Below are 12,500 nucleotides of genomic sequence, written 5' to 3'. Positions count from 1 at the left end.
CGAGAGAGAGACACACACAGAGAGCGAGAGAGAGACACACACAGAGAGCGAGAGAGAGAACACACACAGAGAGCGAGAGAGACACACACAGAGAGCGAGAGAGACACACACAGAGAGCGAGAGAGAGACACACACAGAGAGCGAGAGAGAGAACACACAGAGAGCGAGAGAGAGACACACACAGAGAGCGAGAGAGACACACACAGAGAGCGAGAGAGAGACACACACAGAGAGCGAGAGAGAGACACACACAGAGAGCGAGAGAGAGACACACACAGAGAGCGAGAGAGAGACACACACAGAGAGCGAGAGAGAGACACACACAGAGAGCGAGAGAGAGACACACACAGAGAGCGAGAGAGAGACACACAGAGAGCGAGAGGAACACACACAGAGAGCGAGAGAGAGACACACAGAGAGCGAGAGAGAGACACACAGAGAGCGAGGAGAGAGACACACAGAGAGCGAGAGAGACACAGAGAAGCTGAGAAGAGACACAGGACCGAGCGAGACCACAGAGCAGCGAGAACACAGAGTAGCGTCGAGACACTGAGAACGAAGCGAGACACCGAGGCGAAGACGAGACACAGAGAGCGCAAGCGAGACACAGAGAGCGAAACGAGACACAGAAAGCAGCGAGACACAGAGAGCGAGACAGACACAGAGAGCGAGACAGAGAGCGAGACAGAGAGCGAGACAGAGAGCGAGACACAGAGAGCGAGACAGAGAGCGAGACAGAGAGCGAGACAGAGAGCGAGACAGAGAGCGAGACAGAGAGACACAGAGAGCGAGCGAGACACAGAGAGCGAGACAGAGAGCCACAGAGAGACACAGAGAGAGAGACACAGAGAGACACAGAGAGAGAGACACAGAGAGAAGCAGTTTAACACTCAAACTTTCTTTCCCTAAATACTGTTCAACATAAGACAGGAATGACAATCACTCAACAGGCACCTATAACAACTTTTAGTTTGGTTTTTGTTTCCATGGTGACTGCCTGTTTTGGTATCCGTGGCGACCATGCAGCACTATACAGTTACCTGAAGAACTTCTCCATGAGGCGGTGTAGACTCTGGATCCACCCGTCTTTAGCTGGCTGGATGGACTGGGCCCGGTACGATATCAGAGTCAGCACCGACGCATCCTGATGACATCACAACAACAACTCTTTACAAGAACAATGGAAGACAAAGTGAAGGCAAATAACAGACATCACACAAAGACTGTCAGACGCAGGGAAAAAAGAGAGAGAAGGATCGAGGAAGAAGAGGAAAGGAGAAGAGGGGGGCCTATGAGAGGAGGAAAGGAGAAGAGGGGGGCCTATGAGAGGAGGAAAAGAGAAGGGGGGCCTATGAGAGGAGGAAAGGAGAAGAGGGGGGCCTATGAGAGGAGGAAAAGAGAAGAGGAGGGGGCCTATGAGAGGAGGAAAAGAGAAGAGGGGGGGCCTATGAGAGGAGGAAAAGAGAAGAGGGGGGCCTATGAGAGGAGGAAAAGAGAAGAGGGGGCCTATGAGAGGAGGAAAGGAGAAGGGGGGGGCCTATGAGAGGAGGAAAAGAGAAGGGGGCCTATGAGAGGAGGAAAAAGAGAAGGGGGGCCTATGAGAGGAGGAAAAGAGAAGGGGGGCCTATGAGAGGAGGAAAAGAGAAGGGGGGCCTATGAGAGGAGGAAAAGAGAAGGGGGGGCCTATGAGAGGAGGAAAAAGAGAAGGGGGGGGCCTATGAGAGGAGGAAAAGAGAAGGGGGGGGCCTATGAGAGGAGGAAAAGAGAAGAGGGGGGGCCTATGAGAGGAGGAAAGGAGAAGAGGGGGCCTATGAGAGGAGGAAAGGAGAAGAGGGGGCCTATGAGAGGAGGAAAAGAGAAGAGGGGGGCCTATGAGAGGAGGAAAGGAGAAGAGGGGGGCCTATGAGAGGAGGAAAGGAGAAGAGGGGGGCCTATGAGAGGAGGAAAGGAGAAGAGGGGGCCTATGAGAGGAGGAAAGGAGAAGAGGGGGCCTATGAGAGGAGGAAAGGAGAAGAGGGGGGCCTATGAGAGGAGGAAAAGAGAAGAGGGGGGCCTATGAGAGGAGGAAAAGAGAAGAGGGGGGCCTATGAGAGGAGGAAAGGAGAAGAGGGGGGCCTATGAGAGGAGGAAAGGAGAAGAGGGGGGCCTATGAGAGGAGGAAAAGAGAAGAGGGGGGGCCTATGAGAGGAGGAAAGGAGAAGAGGGGGGCCTATGAGAGGAGGAAAGGAGAAGAGGGGGGCCTATGAGAGGAGGAAAGAGGGGGGCCTATGAGAGGAGGAAAGAGGGGGCCCTATGAGAGGAGGAAAGAGGGGGGCCTATGAGAGGAGGAAAGAGGGGGGCCTATGAGAGGAGGAAAGAGGGGGCCTATGAGAGGAGGAAAGGAGAAGAGGGGGGGCCTATGAGAGGAGGAAAGGAGAAGAGGGGGGGCCTATGAGAGGAGGAAAGGAGAAGAGGGGGGGCCTATGAGAGGAGGAAAAGGAGAAGAGGGGGGGCCTATGAGAGGAGGAAAGGAGAAGAGGGGGCCTATGAGAGGAGGAAAGGAGAAGAGGGGGGCCTATGAGAGGAGGAAAAGAGAAGAGGGGGGCCTATGAGAGGAGGAAAGGAGAAGAGGGGGGGCCTATGAGAGGAGGAAAGGAGAAGAGGGGGGCCTATGAGAGGAGGAAAGGAGAAGAGGGGGCCTATGAGAGGAGGAAAAGAGAAGAGGGGGGGGCCTATGAGAGGAGGAAAAGAGAAGAGGGGGGGCCTATGAGAGGAGGAAAAGAGAAGAGGGGGCCTATGAGAGGAGGAAAGGAGAAGAGGGGGGGCCTATGAGAGGAGGAAAGGAGAAGAGGGGGGCCTATGAGAGGAGGAAAGGAGAAGAGGGGGGCCTATGAGAGGAGGAAAAGAGAAGAGGGGGGCCTATGAGAGGAGGAAAGGAGAAGAGGGGGGCCTATGAGAGGAGGAAAAGGAGAAGAGGGGGGCCTATGAGAGGAGGAAAGGAGAAGAGGGGGGGCCTATGAGAGGAGGGAAAGGAGAAGAGGGGGGCCTATGAGAGGAGGAAAAGAGAAGAGGGGGCCTATGAGAGGAGGAAAAGAGAAGAGGGGGGGGCCTATGAGAGGAGGAAAAGAGAAGGGGGGGGCCTATGAGAGGAGGAAAGGAGAAGAGGGGGGCCTATGAGAGGAGGAAAAGAGAAGAGGGGGGGCCTATGAGAGGAGGAAAAGAGAAGAGGGGGGCCCTATGAGAGGAGGAAAAGAGAAGAGGGGGGCCTATGAGAGGAGGAAAAGAGAAGAGGGGGCCTATGAGAGGAGGAAAAGAGAAGAGGGGGGCCTATGAGAGGAGGAAAGGAGAAGAGGGGGGCCTATGAGAGGAGGAAAAGAGAAGAGGGGGGCCTATGAGAGGAGGAAAGGAGAAGAGGGGGGCCTATGAGAGGAGGAAAGGAGAAGAGGGGGGGCCTATGAGAGGAGGAAAGGAGAAGAGGGGGGACCTATGAGAGGAGGAAAGGAGAAGAGGGGGGGCCTATGAGAGGAGGAAAGGAGAAGAGGGGGGGCCTATGAGAGGAGGAAAGGAGAAGAGGGGGGGCCTATGAGAGGAGGAAAGGAGAAGAGGGGGCCTATGAGAGGAGGAAAGGAGAAGAGGGGGGCCTATGAGAGGAGGAAAGGAGAAGAGGGGGGCCTATGAGAGGAGGAAAGGAGAAGAGGGGGGCCTATGAGAGGAGGAAAGGAGAAGAGGGGGGCCTATGAGAGGAGGAAAGGAGAAGAGGGGGGCCTATGAGAGGAGGAAAGGAGAAGAGGGGGGCCTATGAGAGGAGGAAAGGAGAAGAGGGGGGCCTATGAGAGGAGGAAAAGAGAAGAGGAGGGCCTATGAGAGAAGGAAAGGAGAAGAGGAGGAGTGACTTACAGGTCTTTTGTCAGCACACTTCTCCACCAGACTGAAGAACTTGTCAGATGATCCATGGAAGCCGTTCTGCTCATAGAGCTCCTCCACTGTAGTCAGCAACTCATACACTATGGACTTCAGCTCTGCACTGCCTATCGACTGGAGAGAGATACAATTACATACATTTTCTCTCTGTGTGCGTGCCTGCCTGCCTGCCTGCCTGCCTGCCTGCCTGCCTGCCTGCCTGCCTGCCTGCGCGAACCTCTGTGCGTGCGTACCTGAATCTGCTGTAGTAACCTCTCTATGATCCCCAGCAGTATGTCCCATGTGACCACCTGGAGCTCCTTGCCATACTTCTTTATCAGTCTGGTGATGGACAGAACGATCTCATACGACACCATCTCGTTGGCACACCACATCGCCTGGGGGTTAAAGGTCAGGGGATGGTCAGAGGTCAAAGAAAAAAACTCCTCTGATGCACCTTTAAAATGCTGAATCTTCCCTCCCTCTCTGGATCCTACCTTATAGAATGATGGGAGGACCAGGGTAGGGGTGTTCTTTAAGGCTGGGAGACGGTGCGCTCCCCATAGAGCCATCCCTACGAAGAACACTGCTCCTCTCAGCAGCAGAGAATCCTCCATATACGCCCTGACACACAGAGAGAGAGGACCGGTTAGACAACACACAGAGAGAGAGAGAGAGAGAGCGAGAGGACCGGTTAGACAACACACAGAGAGAGAGAGAGGACCGGTTAGACAACACACAGAGAGAGAGAGGACCGGTTAGACAACACACAGAGAGAGAGAGAGGACCGGTTAGACAACACACAGAGAGAGAGAGAGGACCGGTTAGACAACACACAGAGAGAGAGAGGGGACCGGTTAGACAACACACAGAGAGAGAGAGGGGACCGGTTAGACAACACACAGAGAGAGAGAGGACGGTTAGACAACACACAGAGAGAGAGAGAGGACCGGTTAGACAACACACAGAGAGAGAGAGAGGACCGGTTAGACAACACACAGAGAGAGAGAGGGGACCGTTAGACAACACACAGAGAGAGAGGGGACCAGTTAGACAACACACAGAGAGAGAGAGGGGACCGTTAGACAACACACAAGAGAGAGAGGACCGGTTAGACAACACACAGAGAGAGAGAGAGAGAGCGAGAGGACCGGTTAGACAACACACAGAGAGAGAGAGAGACCGGTTAGACAACACACAGAGAGAGAGAGGACCGGTTAGACAACACACAGAGAGAGAGAGGACCGGTTAGACAACACACAGAGAGAGAGAGAGGACCGGTTAGACAACACACAGAGAGAGAGAGGGGACCAGTTAGACAACACACAGAGAGAGAGAGGGGACCAGTTAGACAACACACAGAGAGAGAGAGGGGACCGTTAGACAACACACAGAGAGAGAGAGAGGACCGTTAGACAACACACAGAGAGAGAGAGAGGACCGGTTAGACAACACACAGAGAGAGAGAGGACCGGTTAGACAACACACAGAGAGAGAGAGAGGACCAGTTAGACAACACACAGAGAGAGAGAGGACCGTTAGACAACACACAGAGAGAGAGAGGACCGGTTAGACAACACACAGAGAGAGAGAGGACCGGTTAGACAACACACAGAGAGAGAGAGGACCGGTTAGACAACACACAGAGAGAGAGAGGACCAGTTAGACAACACACAGAGAGAGAGAGGACCGGTTAGACAACACACAGAGAGAGAGAGGACCCGGTTAGACAACACACAGAGAGAGAGAGAGGACCGGTTAGACAACACACAGAGAGAGAGAGGACCGGTTAGACAACACACAGAGAGAGAGAGGACCGGTTAGACAACACACAAGAGAGAGAGAGGACCGGTTAGACAACACACGAGAGAGAGAGAGGACCGGTTAGACAACACACAGAGAGAGAGAGGACCGGTTAGACAACACACAGAGAGAGAGAGGACCGGTTAGACAACACACAGAGAGAGAGAGGACCGGTTAGACAACACACAGAGAGAGAGAGGACCGGTTAGACAACACACAGAGAGAGAGAGGACCGGTTAGACACACAGAGAGAGAGGACCGGTTAGACACACAGAGAGAGATTACAGACACAGGCAGACACACAGGGTTTGTTACCTCTCCTCCATGATACGGCACATGGTGTATATGGCACTATGGCCCAGATGAGTCCCCAACACCTTCCTCATCAACTGGAGAGATGGAGGAGAGAGGAGGGAGAGGAGAGAGGAGGAGAGGGGAGATGAGAGAGGAGGAGAGGGGAGATGAGAGAGGAGGAGAGGGGAGAGAGGAGAAAGAGGGATAGAGGAGAGGAGGAGAGGGGAGATGAGAGGGGGGAGAGGAGAAAGAGGGATAGAGGAGAGCAGGAGAGGGGAGATGAGAGAGGAAGAGAGTGGAGAGGAGAAAGAGGGATAGAGGAGAGGAGGAGAGGGGGGAGAGGAGAAAGAGGGATAGAGGAGAGGAGGGAGGAGGATAGAGGAGAGGAGGAGAGGAGAGGAGAAAGAGGGATAGAGGAGAGGAGAAAGAGGGATAGAGGAGAGGAGAGGGGGGAGAAGAGAGAGGGGGAGATGAGAGAGGAGGAGAGGGAGATGAGAGAGGAGGAGAGGGGAGATGAGAGAGGAGGAGAGGGGAGATGAGAGAGGAGGAGAGGGGAGATGAGAGAGGAGGAGAGGGGAGATGAGAGAGGAGGAGAGGGGAGATGAGAGAGGAGGAGAGGGGAGAGAGGAGAAAGAGGGATAGAGGAGAGGAGGAGAGGGGAGATGAGAGAGGAGGAGAGGAGAGGGGAGATGAGAGAGGAGGAGAGGAGAGGGGGGAGAGGAGAAAGAGGGATAGAGGAGAGGAGGAGAGGGGGGGAGAGGAGAAAGAGGGATAGAGGAGAGGGGAGATGAGAGAGGAGGAGAGGGGAGATGAGAGAGGAGGAGAGGGGGGAGAGGAGAAAGAGGGATAGAGGAGAGGAGGAGAGGGGAGATGAGAGGGGGGAGAGGAGAAAGAGGGATAGAGGAGAGCAGGAGAGGGGAGATGAGAGAGGAAGAGAGGGGAGAGGAGAAAGAGGGATAGAGGAGAGGAGGAGAGGGGAGATGAGAGAGGAAGAGAGTGGAGAGGAGAAAGAGGGATAGAGGAGAGGAGGAGAGGGGGAGAGGAGAAAGAGGGATAGAGGAGAGGAGGGAGGAGGATAGAGGAGAGGAGGAGAGGAGAGGAGAAAGAGGGATAGAGGAGAGGAGAAAGAGGGATAGAGGAGAGGAGAGGGGGAGAAGAGAGAGAGGGGAGATAGAGAGAGGAGGAGAGGGGAGATGAGAGAGGAGGAGAGGGGAGATGAGAGAGGAGGAGAGGGGAGATGAGAGAGGAGGAGAGGAGAGAGGAGAAAGAGGGATAGAGGAGAGGAGGAGAGGGGAGATGAGAGAGGAGGAGAGGAGAGGGGAGATGAGAGAGGAGGAGAGGAGAGGGGGAGAGGAGAAAGAGGGATAGAGGAGAGGAGGAGAGGGGGGGAGAGGAGAAAGAGGGATAGAGGAGAGGAGGAGAGGGGAGATGAGAGAGGAGGAGAGGGGAGATGAGAGAGGAGGAGAGGGGGAGAGGAGAAAGAGGGATAGAGGAGAGGAGGAGAGGGGAGATGAGAGAGGAGGAGAGGGGGAGAGGAGAAAGAGGGATAGAGGAGAGGAGGAGAGGAGAGGGGGAGAAGAGAGAGAGGGGAGAGGGGGGATAGAGGAGAGGGGAGATGAGAGAGGAGGAGAGGGGAGATGAGAGAGGAGGAGAGGGAGATGAGAGAGGAGGAGAGGGGAGATGAGAGAGGAGAAAGATGAGAGAGGAGAGATGAGAGGAGGCGATGAGAGGAGGCGATGAGAGGAGGCGAGGAGAGGAGGCGATGAGAGAGGAGAGGAGGCGATGAGAGAGGAGAGGAGGCGATGAGAGAGGAGAGGAGGCGATGAGAGAGGAGAGGAGGCGATGAGAGAGGAGAGGAGGCGATGAGAGAGGAGAGGAGGCGATGAGAGAGGAGAGGAGGAGATGAGAGAGGAGGAGATGAGAGAGGAGGAGATGAGAGAGGAGGAGATGAGAGAGGAGGAGATGAGAGAGGAGAGGAGGAGATGAGAGGAGGAGAGGAGGAGATGAGAGGAGGAGAGGAGGAGATGAGAGAGGAGAGGAGGAGATGAGAGGAGGAGATGAGAGAGGAGAGGAGGAGATGAGAGAGGAGAGGAGGAGATGAGAGAGGAGAGGAGGAGATGAGAGAGGAGAGGAGGAGATGAGAGAGGAGAGGAGGAGATGAGAGGAGGAGAGGAGGAGATGAGAGGAGGAGATGAGAGGAGGAGATGAGAGGAGGAGATGAGAGGAGGAGATGAGAGGAGGAGATGAGGAGATGAGAGGAGGAGATGAGAGAGGAGAGGAGGAGATGAGAGAGGAGAGGAGGAGATGAGAGAGGGGAGGAGATGAGAGAGGAGAGGAGGAGATGAGAGAGGGGAGATGAGAGAGGAGAGGAGGAGCAGTAGTATTATCTGTTGATCATTTCTAACAGTTAGATGTTAGAATATTAATCATTACTATTATTATTGTTTAGTCAGATTAATTAACATGACAAGTAGATCATCAGTCACACACTCCCTCTCCAACACGCACTCCCTCTCCAACACGCACTCCCTCTCCAACACGCACTCCCTCTCCAACACGCACTCCCTCTCCAACACGCACTCCCTCTCCAACACGCACTCCCTCACCAACACGCACTCCCTCACCAACACGCACTCCCTCACCAACACGCACTCCCTCACCAACACGCACTCCCTCACCAACACGCACTCCCTCACCAACACACACTCCCTCACACCTCACCAACACACACTCCCTCACACCTCACCAACACACACTCCCTCACCAACACACACTCCCTCACCAACACACACTCCCTCACCAACACACACTCCCTCACCAACACTCCCTCACCAACACTCCCTCACCAACACTCCCTCACCAACACCAACGTTGCTCACCTTCCAGCAGGACTCACAGAACTCCTTGACGTTGACGGTGCGACAGAGAGTGATGATGAAGACGGTGAGGGAGTCAGAGGGGAGGCAGTTATAACACACCACCGCATCCAGCACCTGTAGAGACACCTGGACACACACACACACACACACACACAGACCGAGAAGACACACACACACACACAGACCGAGACGACACACACACACAGACAGACCGAGACGACACACACACACAGACAGACCGAGACGACACACACACACAGACAGACCGAGACGACACACACACAGACAGACCGAGACGACACACACACAGACAGACCACACACACAGACAGACAGAGACCACACACACACACACAGACAGACCGAGACCACACACACACACAGACAGACCGAGACCACACACACACACACACACAGACAGACCGAGACCACACACACACACACACACAGACAGACCGAGACCACACACACACACACACACAGACAGACCGAGACCACACACACACACACACACAGACAGACCGAGACCACACACACACACACACACAGACAGACCGAGACCACACACACACACACAGACAGACCGAGACCACACACACACACACACACACAGACAGACCGAGACCACACACACACACACACAGACAGACAGACCGAGACCACACACACACAGACAGACAGACAGACCGAGACCACACACACACAGACAGACAGACAAACCGAGACCACACACACACAGACAGACAGACAGACCGAGACCACACACACACAGACAGACAGACAGACCGAGACCACACACACACAGACAGACAGACAGACCGAGACCACACACACACAGACAGACAGACAGACCGAGACGACACACACACACAGACAGACAGACCGAGACGACACACACACACAGACAGACCGAGACGACACACACACACAGACAGACAGACCGAGACGACACACACACAGACAGACAGACCGAGACGACACACACACAGACAGACAGACCGAGACGACACACACACAGACAGACAGACCGAGACGACACACACACAGACAGACAGACCGAGACGACACACACACAGACAGACAGACCGAGACGACACACACACAGACAGACAGACCGAGACGACACACACACAGACAGACAGACCGAGACGACACACACACAGACAGAGTCGACACACACACACAGACCGAGTCGACACACACACACAGACCGAGTCGACACACACACACCGAGACCACACACACACACCGAGACCACACACACACACCGAGACCACACACACACACACACACACACACACACACACACACACACACACACACACACACACCGAGACGAGACACACACACCGAGACGAGACACACACACACACACACACACACACCGAGACGAGACACACACACACACACCGAGACGACACACACACCGAGACGACACACACATGTAAGGGTTAATGACCTCAAAGAAAAAGCCCAGAGTTATAAAACCTTGACATCAGAGTAAATGAAATACTACCTCTATGTCTGTAGAAGCTGTTGTCCTGTTACACAGCAGACAGATCTTCCTGTTGGACAAAACCACACACTGAGACCTCACAACAATATTATACTAACAAAACCACACACACTGAGACCCCACAACAATATTATACTAACAAAACCACACACACTGAGACCCCACAACAATATTATACTAACACAACCACACACTGAGACCCCACAACAATATTATACTAACAAAACCACACTGAGACCCCACAACAATATTATACTAACAAAACCACACACACTGAGACCCCACAACAATATTATACTAACAAAACCACACACTGAGACCCCCCAACAATATTATACTAACACAACCACACACTGAGACCCCACAACAATATTATACTAACAAAACCACACACTGAGACCCCCCAACAATATTATACTAACACAACCACACACTGAGACCCCACAACAATATTATACTAACACAACCACACACTGAGACCCCACAACAATATTATACTAACAAAACCACACACTGAGACCCCACAACAATATTATACTAACAAAACCACACACACTGAGACCCCACAACAATATTATACTAACACAACCACACACTGAGACCCCACAACAATATTATACTAACACAACCACACACTGAGACCCCACAACAATATTATACTAACAAAACCACACACTGAGACCCCACAACAATATTATACTAACACAACCACACACACTGAGACCCCACAACAATATTATACTAACACAACCACACACTGAGACCCCACAACAATATTATACTAACACAACCACACACTGAGACCCCACAACAATATTATACTAACACAACCACACACTGAGACCCCACAACAATATTATACTAACAAAACCACACACTGAGACCCCACAACAATATTATACTAACAAAACCACACACTGAGACCCCACAACAATATTATACTAACACAACCACACACTGAGACCCCACAACAATATTATACTAACACAACCACACACTGAGACCCCCCAACAATATTATACTAACACAACCACACACACTGAGACCCCCCAACAATATTATACTAACAAAACCACACACTGAGACCCCCCAACAATATTATACTAACACAACCACACACTGAGACCCCCCAACAATATTATACTAACACAACCACACACTGAGACCCCACAACAATATTATACTAACACAACCACACACACTGAGACCCCACAACAATATTATACTAACAAAACCACACACTGAGACCCCCCAACAATATTATACTAACACAACCACACACTGAGACCTCACAACAATATTATACTAACACAACCACACACTGAGACCCCCCAACAATATTATACTAACACAACCACACACTGAGACCCCATAACAATATTATACTAACAAAACCACACACTGAGACCCCACAACAATATTATACTAACAAAACCACACACTGAGACCCCCCAACAATATTATACTAACACAACCACACACTGAGACCCCCCAACAATATTATACTAACACAACCACACACTGAGACCCCCCAACAATATTATACTAACACAACCACACACTGAGACCCCCAACAATATTATACTAACACAACCACACACTGAGACCCCCCCAACAATATTATACTAACAAAACCACACACTGAGACCCCCCCAACAATATTATACTAACAAAACCACACACTGAGACCCCCAACAATATTATACTAACACAACCACACACTGAGACCCCCCAACAATATTATACTAACACAACCACACACTGAGACCCCCCAACAATATTATACTAACAAAACCACACACTGAGACCCCCCAACAATATTATACTAACAAAACCACACACTGAGACCCCCCAACAATATTATACTAACACAACCACACACTGAGACCCCCCAACAATATTATACTAACACAACCACACACTGAGACCCCCCAACAATATTATACTAACAAAACCACACACTGAGACCCCACAACAATATTATACTAACACAACCACACACTGAGACCCCCCAACAATATTATACTAACAAAACCACACACACTGAGACCCCCCAACAATATTATACTAACAAAACCACACACACTGAGACCCCCCAACAATATTATACTAACACAACCACACACTGAG

At 52.2% G+C, this 12,500-nt stretch overlaps 1 protein-coding gene across 1 annotated transcript in view; it reads right to left on the bottom strand.

Annotated features, from left to right (window-relative positions):
• The window catches only part of LOC106595758 (tuberin), an 87,255-nt gene that overhangs the window by 63,591 nt on the left and 11,164 nt on the right, over window positions 1-12,500 (bottom strand). The window contains 7 exon segments of the mRNA XM_045690821.1: window positions 1,041-1,144; window positions 3,877-4,014; window positions 4,134-4,277; window positions 4,377-4,503; window positions 5,998-6,071; window positions 8,856-8,981; window positions 10,371-10,419. Coding sequence (XP_045546777.1) covers window positions 1,041-1,144; window positions 3,877-4,014; window positions 4,134-4,277; window positions 4,377-4,503; window positions 5,998-6,071; window positions 8,856-8,981; window positions 10,371-10,419 — 762 coding nt within the window.

The sequence above is a fragment of the Salmo salar genome, chromosome ssa12 (genome assembly GCF_905237065.1).
Source record: "Salmo salar chromosome ssa12, Ssal_v3.1, whole genome shotgun sequence".
Classification (NCBI taxonomy): Eukaryota; Metazoa; Chordata; class Actinopteri; order Salmoniformes; family Salmonidae; genus Salmo; species Salmo salar.
Note: the sequence above shows the minus strand (reverse complement) of the source record. Positions and strands in the feature narration are given on the sequence as shown.